This window comes from Dromiciops gliroides, chromosome 1 (assembly GCF_019393635.1).
Source record: "Dromiciops gliroides isolate mDroGli1 chromosome 1, mDroGli1.pri, whole genome shotgun sequence".
In the NCBI taxonomy this organism is placed as follows: Eukaryota; Metazoa; Chordata; class Mammalia; order Microbiotheria; family Microbiotheriidae; genus Dromiciops; species Dromiciops gliroides.
This window is the reverse complement of record NC_057861.1, coordinates 749,824,209-749,840,435: the sequence shown is the minus strand read 5'-3', so window position 1 is coordinate 749,840,435 and position 16,227 is coordinate 749,824,209. Positions and strand designations below refer to the sequence as shown.

The following is a 16,227-nucleotide window of genomic DNA, read 5'->3' as shown; positions in this document are numbered from 1 at the left end:
GTCTCAGTCCCTTCATCTGTAAAATGGCAAGGCCAGAGTGGACAATGGTTACGGTCCCTTTTAGTCCCAACATTTTACGGTTTTAACATCTCAAGCACCATCAGTCAATCCACAGAGGCTGCTTTGGCCCGAACTATCCGAGGTTAAGCAACTGTTCCTGGCAAAGCCGGCCTCACACTGGCCGAGGTTCCTGGAGGTTGTGGGGAAAGGGCACAGAGAAGCGAGAAAAGAGGAATGGCCACAGGCCACCCTGCCAACACGTGTCACCCACCTGGTGGGAGCATCTCACCACATGCACAAGAGAGATAACAGGAAGTGCACTGAGTCACACAGCAACTCTAGAGTTTTCGTTTCTAGGGCAGTGAGGGGGCCTTTGGGGGAGTGGAGGTGGGGGAAAGGAAAGAGCGAAGAAGCAGATTTGAAATAACACTTTCACTTGCTAAAATTAAGCACCAGCCCTTTTCCATTCCCACCCTCTGAACAAGTGGCTTCTTTTCTTTGAGGCTGAGGCCCCTAGCTTGGCCAGGCTACTCAGGGGCCCACTCCGATCAATCGCCTTCCCTCTGACTCTCCGTCAGAGAATGGATGCTCAAGCCTCAGGGAGGCATTTTGTCGATTTCTATTGCTGGTCAAGACTGGGACTAGTGAGAGAGCAGGGATGGAGGCTGGCAAATCCTGGGAAGTCTGCTCTTGGGAGGGGGGAGTACAACTTTCAGCCTCAGCAGGAGGGGCCAACCGTGGAGTACCATATACGTCTTTTTTTGGGGGGGGGAGGGGCAATGAGGGTTAAGTGACTTGCCCAGGGTCACACAGCTAGTAAGTGTCAAGTGTCTGAGGCCAGATTTGAACTCAGGTCCTCCTGAACCCAGGGCTGGTGCTTTATCCACTACGCCACCTAGCTGCCCCCACCATACACATCTGAGAAAAGGGTCAGATGGCCCTGAGTCAAACCCACGACTGTGTGGCTCCTGAGTGTTGCCCCTCAGGGCCATCATAAGACTGCATGAGTGAGGCTGATCTGGCCAATGAGCCAGAGAGTGAAAACAAGCCAGTGCCTTAATTGGCAACATCTAAAAAACAACTTAGTTGCAATCTTCAGGGATGGTGCAGATGGTGACAACCATGTGTGCCCAAGCACACGCCAGGTGATAGTAAATGGATAAGAGACGTCAGGTGGGGGCTGAAATGTCCATCAAATGGGAAAAATGGGAAATGTGCAGACAGACACGGCAACTTGGCCGAGAAGAGCACAGAATGGAACCATTAGCCCGTTCTTAGCTGTGGGGTCTGTTGGCTGTGCTTGTGTGACCCTGGAAAGAAGAGGCATGCTCCTAACAGAGAGGTGGTCTGGTTTGAAGCTGGGCTCTGCCACTATTGACCTTCACTTCTGTGTCCAAATTAAGGGACCACAGGACCACACACCCAGAGCTGGGAGAGTTGTCCAAGTCCAAACCCCTCAATGTCTTCCAATGAGGAAAATGAAATTTCCTCTCTCGTGAGAATTTCACTCTATTCAGACAGAAAAGGACAGAAAAGCAGAGCTTACAAAGACGGGAGCACTAAGGAATCCGACCTGATGGTTATGCTCTTATCAAAGACATTAAGTGACTTGCCCAAAGTCCCACAGGAGATTTGAACCTGGGCCTTCCAGACCACGTGGCCACCAAGGTTCCTTCTGGCTTTGAGTCTGTGAGGTCCCCCTTTTCCTTCAGAAACCACCTGTCTCCTTCCTGTCTCAAAGATAAGCATTGTTCACCTTTCTGGCATCAAAGACCCCTCCCTTTTGTTAGGCAGGTGAACGCCACTGAGCTCTTCTTGGAGTAACATCTTTAAATAACCAAAGGAAGTGCTAAATCTCAGTTAGAGGTCAGTGAAAATGAGGATGTAATTCCCTCCCTTCCACGTTCATGGATCCCTCAAGGAGTCTGCGTACCCCAGGTTAAGAAACCCTGCAAAATACAAACTCCTCATCTAATCACTTCAGGTTCTTTCTAATATCTGGTTCCCATCTGATCTTCCAATTTGATTTCCCGCGCCTCCCTTCCATTTCAGCCAAATTAACCCAAGTGGGTCCATTTTCAGCTTCTATGGCTAGACACAGGTGATCTGGTCTAGAAGGCCCATCTCTCCTCTTCTCTCTCTCTCTCTCTCTCTCTCTCTCTCTCTCTCTCTCTCTCTCTCTCAGAAGCCCTTGTTTCCTTCAAGATAAAGCCCAGGTGCCAATTTGCCTATTAGGCAGCCTTTTGATTTTAATTCATTTTCCTTCTTATACCACTTTTTATTATTTTTCATGTACTAATTTACTAATCTGAGTTCATGTTGGGTTCTTGCTCCCATCCCCCAATAGATAGTAAGCTTCCTGAGGGAAAGGTCTATTTTGTCTTCACGTCCCTAGGACATGGCATAGAGTCTAGAGCATAGAAGGTACTTATTACACATGTGGTGAATTTTTATCTCGATTCACATCTGTGGAGACTAGCTACAACCTTGTATGGGATATTCCATTTATAAAAACTTGCCCCAGAGAAATTCTTTGCACTCACATTATTTCCTTGCCAGTCTTCCTCAGCTCTGACCCCTTTCAGGAGATTACAAAGAGTACCCCAAACCATTTGGGGGCTCAAAGTGGAACAAGGAATCATGGTGGGTGTAGCCAGCACCCAAGAGTCTCCATGACAAGACCTTCTGAAGGCTTGATGAGGACAGGTAACTATGACTCATATGTGTAGATACAAGGCTACAGTTAACTTTTAGCTACTCTGACCAAGCCTTTGGAGTGCCTTATAATTCTGCCACTTCATGCAGCCCACCAGGGAAAAATACTGTGGAAGGGGAAAAAAGCCTATTTATTTGTCCTTCAAAGTTGTAGGGGCAGAGGGAAAATGTGAGTCTATATGTCACATAAAACAGAACAGGAAACTGAAAAGATAAGTGAAACCTCTATTTAGCATCCGTTTCAGTCACATTCAACCCTTTGTGACCCCATTTGGGTTTGAAGTGGTTGGCTTCTCCAGCTCCTTTCACAGAGGAGGAAATTGAGACAAACAGGGTGAAGTGACTTGCCCAAGGTCACCCAGCTAATAAGTGCCTGAGGGCAGACTTGAACATATCACTTCCTCAAAAAAGTGAGTTAATAATTTTTTTGGTGGAAGAATGGGGGTGGGGAGATTAGGTCTTCCTATCTTGCCCAGGCCAGTGCAGCAGTCACTCATGGTCCTGATCTCATTACTGACTATGTGGCATGGAAGTATTGACCCGCTTAGTGTTTGAGACCCGAGCCAGTTCTCCCCTGCCTAGGCAGCCCAGCGCTCCTTTGCTCTCTGGAGGCTTGGTGTATTGGTGCAGTCACCTACTGCGTGTCAGAACTCCTGAACAAAAGCAATCCCTGCCAGCCTTGGCCCTTCCAACAGCGGCCCTTCCATAGGGGTGTGCAGTTGCCTTCATGCTTGGCTCCTGCAGCTGCTCGGCACTGCTCCTGGACATACGGTCAAGTCCCGATTGTTGAGCATGACCTTCAAGGTCACTGGCCAGCAAGCTCCAATGTACCTTTATGGATTTCTTCTGATGCTCCAGCTAGACGGGGCTATGGGATCCCATCCCCAGCTTCCCATTTCCACATCTTCCCTCCCTCCCACCCCTGCCTGTCCAGAGTTTCAAGGCTCATCTCCAACCTTACCCCATTCCTGGAATTTCACCATCCACCCCAAACATCCCAAGAAAGGGAGAGCACAATCCTTTCCTTTGAGCTGCCTCAATCTTACAGGGTCAGTGTGATGCAATCAAGAGTACTGACTTAGGAGCCAGATGGAAGGAAGGGCCCCCCCCCCCAATCTGGTGTCAGAACATGTGGGTTCAAGTCTGTCGTTGGCTATGCACTTGCTCTGTTACCTTGGACAAGTCCTTCCCTTCTCTGGGACTCACAGAGGGGTGATGGCTAAAGGAGCTCCTAGGAGCTCCTAGTCCCAGGACGCTGCTCTCTGAACGTCAGTATTCTCATCTGCCAAATGAAGGGGCGAGACGAGGGGGTGTCTAAGGTCCCATCAGGTCTGACTCTTGATTCAGTGACTGTTCATCTCTACCTTCCCCCCACAATGCCTAGAACGGGGTCTGGCACAGAGCAGAAGCAACAGAGGATGGCACAAAAATGGTCATGTCAGGTGGTCTAAACAACACTAATCAATACAAATGGTGAGAGACAGCTGTGGGGATTAACGTCTGACTCATCAGAATCAAAGGTTTGGAAAGGCCCGTGCAAGGGGGCATCTAGAAAGACACAGACCTCATGGGCTCCCAAGACTGCAGACGTAGAGCCTGAAGGGACCTCAGAGCTTGAGTTCAACTCTCTAGAGGAAATGGAGGCAGACAGCAGTTAAGTGACTTGCCCAGGGTCACACGGCTAGAAAGTGTCAGAAGCAAGATCTGAACCCAGGTTTTCCAGATTCCAAGTCCACGGACTTATCCACTATACTCCCTAACCTAGCTGCTTCCTGCAACCTGGGAAGAGTCTCCGGAAGAAAGGCTGAATAAAATAAATACTCCATTCAATAGCAAATGAGATTAAAATGGGGGGGCGGGGCATCTTGGTGGCACAGTGGATAAAGCACCAGCCCTGGATTCAGGAGGATCTGAGTTCGAATATGGCCTCAGACAATTGACACTTACTAGTTGTGTGACCCTGGGCAAGTCACTTAACCCTTATTACCCAGGAGAGAGAGAGAGAGAGAGAGAGAGAGATTTTGATCAAAGGCTGTTTTTGGGGCAGCAGCTTTGAGACATTCCCTTGGTGGTAGAAGATGGTCTAGCCAAGAGGAGAGGTCTCTGCAAAGAGACCCTGGCATTCTAGGGCTGGAGAAGCCCTTCGCCTTCACCTGGTCCAACCTGGTCATCGTTCAGGTCAGGGCCTTGGGGCCCAGAGAGGGGCAGACTCCTGCCCGAGGTCACACAGCAAGTCAGTGGCAATTGTGGAGAACCCAGGTCTTCTTCCTCTGCCTCCCACATTCTACAGGAAGCCCCTTAATCCCAGTGCCTCCCCACCCCCCCAAGACTTCCCACTGCTGGCACTTTGTCTCGCTCACTAGAGTGTGAGCTCCTTAAGAGCAGCGATGGTCTGTTACCTGTCTTTGTATATCCAGGGCTTGGCACACTACTTGGCACATAGTAGGTGCTTAATTAATGCTTATCAAATAACTGATCTGGTACAGTATTTGTCCTTTCTTTTTAAAAAAGTGGACACTTATTAAGTGCCTACTGGGTGTAAAGCCCCTGGGCTCTTTGCCATGCTGATATTAATATCACGGTCTGGTGCTGCACGGCAGCTCTCTGATTCAATAAGCATTTGTTAAATGCACACCCGCAGAGAGCTCTTAATTAGATCACCCCATTGGTTGTTCCCTCACTGTTCAATGTCCTATTCTCTTGGCTAGATGGAAAATCCCTTCATTTCAAAGAAGGGAGTGAAAAAGATGACTAAGAATTACACAAGCAAGCATTTTAAAGCACCTACTATGTACCAGGCACAACACAGAGCTCTGGAGATGACACAAAAAGGACAGTCCCTGCCCTCAAGGGGCATATATATGCACTTTCTTGGGGGAGATGACACGTGCATGAGTCTATGCAAACTCTAGAAGTAAAGACAAAGTAGATGGGGGGGGGGCACTGGAGCTAGGGAGGTCAGGAAAGGCCTGGAAGGTTGGACTTGAGCTAAGCTTTGATGGGAACAATGGATTTTAGGCAGAGGTGAGGAGGGGGCGAGCATTTGAGCAGGGGGCACAGCCAGTACCAAAGCCCAGTGATGGGGGACAGAGAGTTATAAAGGAGGAATAGTGAGGACGGAGGCCAGCAGAGTATTGAGGGGGAGTCGTGGAGAAGCTCAGAAGGGGAAGCGGGGAGGGCCAGGCTGGGAGCAGCCTGAGATTCCAAATGGAAGAGGAGCTTATAATTTACCCCGGGGCACATAGGGGGTCACTGAGTAGGGAGTGACTCAGTAGAGGGTGGAGTGGAGTGGGGGAAAGCTTTGAGGCAGGCAGATAACCGGCAGTTACTGAAATAGACAGGCCTGAGGTGTCGAGGTGAGAGAAGGGGACACATCTTAGAACTACTATGAAAGGAGAAGTGATGAGGTATCTGGGGGGGGGCGGGGCGGGGTGAGTGAGAGCATGAGGAGTGCAGGGGGAGTCAAGCACCACAGTGAGCATAAAGCTGGATCAGGAGGCAGGAAGACCTGAGTTCAAATCCTGCCTCTGACACTTAGGAGATATATGATCTTGGGCAAGTCACTTAGAAAAACAGTTTGCCCATTTCCTCATCTGTAAAATGAGGGTAATAATAGACTCTCCTCCTAGGGTTGGTGGGATGAGAATGAATGTAAAGGCTTTTCAAACGTTCAGGCACTTTGTTATCATGTTTCTTATGATCAGGACATTGAGGGTGCCAGACTTGGAGCCTAAGAAGATGGTGGTACCCCTCTGCAGAAATAAGGATATTCAGAAAACGGCTGGGTTTGGGGGTAAGATGGTGAGGTACTAATAGAGAGAAGAGAGGCCAGGACAGAGCGTAGGGGCCACCCACATCCTTCCCCAGTCTCTGCATCATCCTTTTTTGGTCAATGGACTCAGAGTCCATTAGAGACCATGAAAACAAAAGAAAGCTCAGAACTAACAATCCATGCTCGTTTTGCTTTTGTTTTGTTTTTTGGATTTGTCCTGTTCCGTGACTAGTTTTGTTTTGGGGAAATAAATAAACTTTTTCTTAAAAAAGAACTGACTTTTAGGAAACTAACTTCAGCTGAAACTTGCTGAGAGGAGCTCCGTGCAAATTAGATGTAAAGCTTTGCCAAGCACCCCTGGTTCAAGCCACATCCTACTCACCTGCTGGGCCCAGCCAGAGTCCTGCCTTCTCTAGGAAGCTGCCCCTGACCAGTGGGGTCTCCTCCCCCCACTCCCTCCAGAACTTCTTCCCAGTTCCTACCTCACAATCCTGGGCTGCAATTCAGCATTTATTAAGTGGCTTTATGCACAGGGCAATTACTTACCCTGTTAGGTAAGTCCCTAACTGCCCAACATCTTGTATCCTTAGCTACATAGGAAATCCCTCAGTCGTGGGCCTTTGTCTCCCCGTACAATTCTTGCCGTGCCTAGGACAGGGCTAAGTGCACCTGTACTGGCTCAGCAGTACAGGGCCTCATGCAAAATCCCCTCAGACAAACCCTGAGGTACAGTAGGCATGGTGGGAGAGGCAATAGGGTTCTTGAGCTCCAAGGACGGGAATACTACTACATCGGGGAGTAGGTGATTTGGGTGTATGAGTCACTTCTTTTGGAAAGATTGGGGGAAAGGAAGGACAAAGGCTCCCGGGCCCTGCACTATCTTCCTCTTATTACCTGCTAGTTCCCATGTAGCTCCTGATCTATAAAGTGAAGGGAGCGGACCCTTTAAAACCCATCTCTGCCTGGTCCTTCTACCTTTCCATTGTTCTCTCGCCATTCCCAGTGAAAGTCCTCAACTGTCCGTCAAGAGCTCACACACGTCTTCAGGCTGTTCCTCACAGATCTCTCTCCATTTTCTGCCTCCAGCCCTTGGGCCTCACTGACGTCCATGCCCAGAATGCCCTCTCTCTCCATCTCTGCCCACTGGCTTTTTTCGGGTCAAATCCTACCTTCTTCAGGAAGACTTTGCCAGTGAAGTGACTGGTGCCCACACTCACACAGCCAGCAAACATCAGAGGTGGCATCTGATACTAATCTGCATCTCAGGAAGGGGGCAGAGTCAGGATTCACACTCAGGGCCCCTGACTGCAAGAGCATAGGCCACCTCCCGTGGGTATGCCAGCATTCCAAATAACAATATTTCACTCCCCATAGCCTGATGAATGACAGGTGATGAAATCCCCAAATGAGACGGGCTTATTCACCAGGGAGAGGAACGTGACCAAGGGCCGGGATTTGGGAGATGGGGCCGGGGCCCAGACAGGCAGGTTTGTCTCACAGACACACACCAAGAAGAAAGGCCTAAGTGATGTCATCACAACTGGGGCAGCCTCGGTTTCCACTGCAGCCACAGGATCGGTAGTCTGAGCCTCCGACGAGAACAGCAGCTGTGCAGAGCTGTGGTGGGGCTCGAGGAGGCGTCTGGCCACAACCCAATTCACTGCACGCAACTGCAGCCAACGCAGGCCTCCTTTCAGAGCTGGGCCAAATTTCCCTGCGACTAGACCAAGGAGGGGATTTATGGGCCCAAGGGGACAGAGGCATCCTGGCAGGCTTTGGCAGTTCCAGGATCCAGACCTTCTGGATCCAGAGTCGGGGAAGGGGAGGGCGGGCGGGTCTTCCCATCCCCCATTTCCCTCAATGCCGCCTTTGTGGGAGGGGGCGGCAGCCCCAGAGTGCACGGAGCTGAGCAGACAGACCATCCGCAAGGGAAAAGCAAGGCCTGTTATGGCCCACATGCCTGGGTTTCACCTTTGTGAAAGGGGCCCACGGCCTCCTGCACAGGCAGGTTCACCACTGTGAGCCATCACGGTACTGATTAATGACGCCCAGCCCTCTCCAGATGTGTTTCCTTGCCTAAGGAAAACACACCAAATTTAAATGTACCACCATGGGCATCGAAGGGCATTTTTGAGCTGCAGAAGAATGCTCTTCTATCCAAGAGCCAAAGAAATGGACCTGAGACGAGGACTGGTCAAAACAAATAAGGATCATCTATGCAAGTGACTCATGGTGCAGTGAGTGGAAGGAGTCTGGCCAGGGAATTTGAGGGCTTGGGTTCAAATCCTGCCACTTCTCTGGGCATTGGATTAGATGGTGTTTCTGATGCCACTTCTGGCACTAGGTCTGTGATCCTATGACTCCGAATGAATGTATTCAGCTCCAATCTCCCAGCTCTGCTTAGCTCAATCCCAGCAATGGCCCCTTCTTCAGAACATCTGCCCAGGGTCACAAACTTGCCCTAAGTCTTCCCTCCTCCTACAATGCCCATTTCTGTCGAAGACACCACCATCTTCCAAGTCACCCGGGTTAGAAGCTTGGAGTCACCTTAGAGACAAGGGTCTATAATGCAAATCCTGCCTCCAACCTTCACTGCCTGGGTGACCTTGGGCCACTGGCCTCTAAGGTGCATTTTCCTCTTCGGGGGTCTCTAGCTTCTCTGGACTGACGGAGGTGCCTGCCTGGGCCTGGAGGAGAGTTGGGAATATTGTTGCTGGACATGGGGGCTAGGGCTTTGGAGGACGAGAGAAGGCCCAGAACCAAGGTGGTAACAATGTATGGAGAGACGGGTAAAGAAGCATCAGAAATGGGCAGAGAGAATCTGCAGAGAGGCTATGCCAGAAGCCTCGGGGGCCACGATCTAGAGCAGCAGTACCCTCAGAAGCCAGCCAGTCCCACCACCTCATTTTACTGAAGGAGCCTTAGAGGCCAAGGAAAGAACAGGAGGAGGAAGAGAGAATGAACCAAGGTTAAGGAAGGACAGAAGAGAGGCAGAAGGCGGCCACTCCTCTTTCCGTCCTCATTAATCATCACTTCCCTCTTGTACTTGGGATCCCACCACACTGGCTTCAGTCTGCTTCTAAGCCTCCATCCCCCACCCTTGCATCGGTGACCGTCCAGCCTGCCTGGAAATGGGCTCCCTCCTTCCTTCACCCTACAGAACCCCCACTCTCACACCCCCTTCTACACAGAGCCTTTCCTGACCACCTCGACTGCTGCTATGGTCCATGGGGTCACAGAGTCGGACACAACTGCCAATGTCCTTCCCCTCCCTAGCTACCTTAGATTTGTTCTCTTTTCTTTTCTTTTTAATGGGACAATGGGGGTTAAGTGACTTGCCCAGGGTCACACAGCTAGTAAGTGTCAAGTGTCTGAGGCCAGATTTGAACTCAGGTCCTCCTGAATTCAGAGCCGGTGCTCTATTTGGATTTGTTGTCAATGAGACAGAGACACTGTGGGGTAGGGGATAAGCAACTGTCCTTGGAGCCTGCAAGGCTGGGGTCCGAGTCCTCCCTCTGACACAAGCTGCCTGTGGGACCCCAGGAAGGTCATCCAACCTCTCTCAAGGCAAGAGGCAACTTTCTGTGCTGTCTGACCTGCCCCGGGAGGGCTCCCTATCCCAACAAACACAGGTCCCGTCCCTACACTTACACATGAGCTGGTCTCCCTCCATGAGACAGAAGCTTCTAGAAGCAGGAACCTCTCCTTTTTGGGGTCTCTGTACCCCAGCACACAGTAGGAGCTTAATTTAAGTTTGCTGATGGTATTTGTGTTCCCAGTGCCTACTAGGTGCCAGTCCTGCAGTAGGCGCTTTAAAATGCTAATGGGTTGGGGCAGCTAGGTGGCGCAGTGGATAGAGCACCGGCCCTGGAGTAAGGAGTACCCGAGTTCAAATCCAGCCTCAGACACTTAACACTTCCTAGCTGTGTGATCCTGGGCAAGTCACTTAACCCCAATTGCCTCAAAAAAAAAAAAAAAGAAAAGAAAAAAAATGCTAATGGGTTAACCAATGGCCAGCCTGGCCTTCCTGATGGATCCCCTCTCCTACAACCCTCAGGGGCTCCCACTGCTGACCAAATAAGAGGTACCTTCTCTCCCAGGTGCCTTGGGTCAGTTCCCCATCTGGAGTTTACCTTGCTTCGTTCCCTTCCTCTCTATTCCCATGGGGACTAATCCCGACCATCACCATGTGCCTAGACAACTGGGAGAGGCTCCTGCAATGTGGGACAGAGGAGCTGGATGTGAATCCGCGTGGCCTTGGACAAGTTTCTTCCCCTCCACTGGCCTCAGTTTCCTGATCTGTAAAATGGGGAGGGGGATGCAGGAGGTTTGGGCTCTGATGGTCTCTGAGGTCTCGTCTGGCTCTGTATAGGACCCTGAGGGTCTTCTGCCTCCACTTGCCTTCCAATGGATCCTTCACCCGTTTATTGGACTCATCTTCCCTGTGCTCAGGTCACGTCGCTGCTCTGCCCCAAAGTCTCCAAAGTTGAGCTACAACGTGAATCCTATGGGGCCAGGGACCCTCTCTGATTTCTCTTTTCTCTCTCTCCTGCAATCAGGCATAGGGATGCACTATACACAGGTGCCTAAGTCATGTGCGGGTTTAAAAAAACGGAATAAGCTCGATTTGCCCCAGATATAAAATGACGCCAAGTTCCCCCGCATGACAATTTCCTGCAAGTGCCCAGGTGACAAAAAAGGCGACATAAACATTTCCCAGACCCTCCAGGCCATCCCGTCCAGGCTTCAGCCTTCTACAACACCCAAGCAATGGTTCTGTTCGCAAAGACGCTCTGGACACGACATCAATGCTCTGCTAAAACCCAGGCCCTCAAGGGATGGATCCTACTTAGGCTGGGTGACCTGTTAATGAAGCCATACCTGCTCTTGTTGAGCTTTGCTTCAGCAATTTAAATAATTCAATAATAAGCATCAGAGCCTAAGGCTGCATCAAGACTTTTGGGGAGACACGGAATTTTCAAACGATCCTTTTCTGGGCATTTTCTACCGTTTTGTCAGGAATCACCTCAACTCTCTGAACTCTTCTCCATGTCTGTAAAATGAGGGGGTTGATTGGACGGCCTCGTTAAAAAACAAATTAAGGTTTTGTAATGGGCTTTACTGCATTTTTTTATTTTGTTTGGTTGGTTTTTGTAGGGCAGTGAGGGTTAAGCGACTTACCCAGGGTCACACAGTTAGTGTCAAGTGTCTGAGGCTGGCTTTGAACTCTGGTCCTCCTGAATCCAGGGCCGGTGTTTTATCCACTGTGCCACCTAGCCGCCCCTTTACTGCATTTTTGAGCAGTTCAGGTCATTGGAAAAACGCTTTTGAAACAAGCCTCCCTTTCCCACAAATAGCCATTGGCTGAATGAAGAAAAATTCACCCATGATCACAGCAACAAAGGGCTTCTTCAAGTTAGAGGGCATGGCACCCAGTATTTGCAGGAGACACAAACCAATGGGCACTGCTCCTTTCCCAACAGTGTAGACATTAAGGCAACGGCAGCCCCAGAAGCACTTTCCATTACTGAGCCTGAGCCCACCAGTGGAAGCCTACAACTGGGAAGCCCCTCTCCCTTTTGTGTAAATAGCCCTCGGCCCCGTCCGGGTCTCAAGCACCTCCCCTCCCTTTCTCTTTCCTCCGTGATGTGGCCAAGACCACGAGTGGCTCAGTCAGTCTGGCCCCCATGGTTGAGTGCCTCGGGATGCACTGTCTTAGACTGGTGGTCGGGAGGACCTGTCTGCCCAGGCCCCCTGGGCTAGAAATCCCTTGATCTCTGAGCTGTCCTTCCCAGTCCAAAGATCACATTGTTCAACAGAGAAAACACAACTGAGATAAAAGTGGAGCATGAGGGCCACCTCCTCATCTTCTGCCCCCATCCTCCTATTTTTTTGGGGGGAGGGGGTGAGGCAATTAGGGTTAAGTGACTTGCCCAGGGTCACACAGCTACTAAGTGTTGTGTCTGAGGCCGGATTTGAACTCAGGTCTTCCTGAATCCAGGGCCAGTGCCCTATCCACTGTGCCAACTAGCTGCGCCCCGCCCCCCCATCCTCCTATTTTCATGTGAGTTGGCCTTTGTCCATCAAAAAAGTCACTTGGGGGATGTTTGGACCATTTACCACCAGCTTCAGCTCATTCAGTCTCTGAATTTCTGCCCCTGCCCCCACTTTTTTTTTAGTGAGGCAATTGGGGTTAAGTGACTTGCCCAGGGTCACACAGATAGTAAGTGTTAAGTGTCTGAGGCCGGACTTGAACTCAGGTCCTCCTGAATCCAGGGCTGGTGCTCTATCCACTATGCCACCTAGCTGCCCCCTCCCTGCCCCTTTTTACTTGGGGTGGGGGGGAAATGCTGCAGACTTGTGATTTTATGGGTACAGAGAACTCCAAATGAAGGAATTATTATTGTTCAGTCATGTCTGAGTCTCCATGACCCCATTTGGGGTTCTCTTGACAGAGATACTACAGTGGTTTGCCATTTTCTCCTCCAGCTCATTTTATAGCTGAGGAAACTGAGGCAAACAGGGTGAAGTGACTTGCCCAGGGTCACACAGCTAGCCTTATTTCCATCTTGTAACAGCTAGGTAGTATTTATACAGTATTTTAATGTTTACAAAGACCTTTACATAAATAATCTCCTCTTATCCTTACAACAACCCTGTGACATAGATGCTATTATTGTCTCCATTTTACAAATGAGGAAACTGAGGCAAATAGGGGTTAAATGACTTGCCCAGGGTCTTAGAGCTAATAAGTGACTATTCCTCAGATTTGAACTCAGGTCTTCTATCTACTAGTTGCCTCTATAATGACAGTAACAGATGATATTTACATGGTATGTTACACATATTTTCTCTGGATCTTTGCCACTGCTCCATGAGGAAGGTCCTGCTAGTATCTTAACCCTCATATTAACCTCCCCCAAACCCAAGGAGGTCAAGCCCTCATCCACTTTGACACAAGTAAGAGTCTAACTTGGGTCTTTCCTCACTCAAAATTCAATGCTCTCCCCAATACACCAAATGACCTCTCTTTATCATTTCAGTTGGGGGGCAGCTAGGTGGCACAGTGGATAGAGCACCGGCCCTGGATTCAGGAGGACCTGAGTTCAAATGTGACCTCAGACACTCAACACTTATTAGCTGTGTGACCCTGGGCAAATCACTTAACCCCAATTGCCTCACCAAAAAAAATGTGTGTGTGTGTGTGTGTGTGTGTGTGTGTGTGTGTGTATAATTTCAGTTGGTCCGTGAGCTCCTTGTTCATCCACATCAGTCTTTCTTCTTCCTCGTTGGAATTGTTTCAGTTCGTATCTTTAAATATTCATTCCGGAAAGTTTCACCACTTCCTCTGGGCTAGCTTTCTTCCTTAAGTTTTAATCCACAGGATCCCACCCACCCTTTCTCTGCAACTATTCCCAAGCCACGTCAGTCCCTGCCTGCCCAGCTCTAGTGTCCTCTCTACCATGAATTCCAAGCTGGACCTAGCATTTGACTACAAAGTTCTTATTTTTTCTCCTTTAGTTAACAGTTGCTTCACATTACATTATATTAATGTAAACCCAGAAACCCAAAGACTGAAAGAAACTAAGCCAGGCCTGAAAGAAGACAGATGACAGTACAAGAGGCCTTAGGAGTGAATTTATTAACCTGGAGTGAGACTGGAAATCTAGTCTGAAAGTTTGAAAGCAGCTGGCTTTATTCAAGGAACTAAGGCACAGGTTAGACGTCAGAGGCCCAAGGCCAGAAAGGAAGGAAACTTCCACAGAGTCCCTAAATCATAAATCTTCCTAGACTGTATCACGCAAGAAATAGTGCGAAAAATAACATCCCCCAAACCATGCCATCTCTGCTCCACCCATTATTTCCACCTTCTCTGCCGACATGTGGATTCAACCTCAGGCACCGCTCTGGGGTGGAAGAGCCTTGCCCCAGAACCACACCTGTACCTCCCTACCTGGCTACCAGCTTGAAGCCGTGCCGCTGCCTGAGAAGCAACTTAAGTGCCTTGAGAACAGGGACGGTCCTAGTTGTATTTGCATGTACAGCATTTAGCACAACACCCGGCATATAGTAAGCGTTTAGTAAATGCTCCCTCCCTCCTTCTCCCTGTCTGTCTGTCTGTCTAGGACAGCTAGGTGGCACAGTGAATAGAGTACCAGTCCTGGAGTCAGGAAGACCTGACCTCTGGCCTCAGATACACTAGCTGGGTGACCCTGGGCAGGTCACTTCACCTTGTTTGCCTCAGTTTCCTCATTTGTAAAATGAGCTGGAAACGGCAATGGCAAATCAATGCAGTAACTTTGCCAAGAAAACCCCAGGAGCAGCTAGGTGGCACAGTGGATAAAGCACTGGCCTTGGATTCAGGAGGACCTGAGTTCAAATACAGCCTCAAACACTTGATACTTAACTAGCTGTGTGACCCTGGGCAAGTCACTTAACCCTCATTGCCCTGAAAAAAAAAGAAAAAGAAAAAAAGAAACAAATATTAAGAAAACCCCAAATGGGGTCACGGAGAGTCAGACGCGACTGAAACGACGGAACAACGATATCACCTATCTCTCTATCTCTCCATCGTCCATAGAGTTGCCTTCTCTAGGGTTCAAACCTCACAGCAACATCATGGGGTGCCGGGATGATTAGCAGAAAACCTGAGAGGACGAAGAAGACCCCCTACTGTGAATAGTAGAGAACTGATGTATTTTAGTTGTCTATTTCACCGTCCTTTTGTCCTGGACTTTGATCAAGAAAAAGGATGTTCATAAATAAATAGGTACTTGGGCACGGGCTCTAGCAAAGTCCGACTTTCTTTGAAGACATGCTTAAAAGATGAGCGCATCTTTACTGCCCTGCTACCTCTGCAGGACAGCCCTTTGATCCTTCAAGGGGCGCCCTGAGATGAAGCGTTATTAAGGGGATTGTGAGTCTGGAGATTCAGGGTAGAGGGAAACAAGGCAAGTGCTTCCTCCTAAAACTGCTGTGACAGGTATCCTATGGGTAGCTGCATGGAAACACTTCACTATCAAAGGATTTTTTTTAAATCCGTTCCCTAGCTAGTGGAAGAGCGTAGAAGGCTGAACTTGGAGCCAAGAAAAACTGGATTTAAACCCTACTAGTTGACACTAGTTGGTCAAGTCATTTGATTCCCTGAGCCTCTATTTCCTCATCTGTAAAACTGGGGTGATAACACTCAGATTAACCATTTCACTGAGGCACAGTGAGGATCAACTGACATATGTGAAACCAAAATATAAGAGTTTAATGGGTGCAGTGGACAGAACCTTGAACTTGGAGTGGGGAAGACCTGAGTTCAAATCCTGCCTCAGATAATAACTAACTGTGTGATCCTGAGCAAGTCACCTAATCTCTGTCTGCCTCAGTTTCTTTAGCTGTAAAATGAAGATCAAATGAGATAATATTTGTAAAGCATTGAGCATATTGCTTGGCGGGCCACTCCTTACCTGCAGGGTCTGACTGAACCGCTTTAGTGGGGTGGCCTTCACCGGAGGGATGAGGTTCGCCAGCGATGTGACTCTGGACAGGGGCTTGACCCGCTTGTTACTCGGCTCCTGTGGATTTCGATCAAATGAGAAAGGTCACTTTGCAGCTCCTGACATCATACGACCATTTGCTGCTGCCCATCTGCCTGTCCCAGACCACAGGCACATCTGCTATGCAGCAGAAATGCTCCTGCCCACAGGGACCGGAGCTGCTCGCTCACCTGTACTCGGCAGAGGAGGGAA

General features: G+C 49.4%; 1 protein-coding gene across 6 annotated transcripts in view; it reads right to left on the bottom strand.

The window, feature by feature from the left end:
* ARHGEF3 (Rho guanine nucleotide exchange factor 3) overlaps positions 1-16,227 on the bottom strand; it is a 305,070-nt gene that overhangs the window by 27,170 nt on the left and 261,673 nt on the right. For all 6 annotated transcript variants that reach the window (XM_043975605.1, XM_043975606.1, XM_043975608.1 and 3 more), the window contains one exon: positions 15,946-16,053. In XM_043975605.1, coding sequence (XP_043831540.1) covers positions 15,946-16,053 — 108 coding nt within the window. The remainder of the gene's footprint in view (positions 1-15,945; positions 16,054-16,227) is intronic.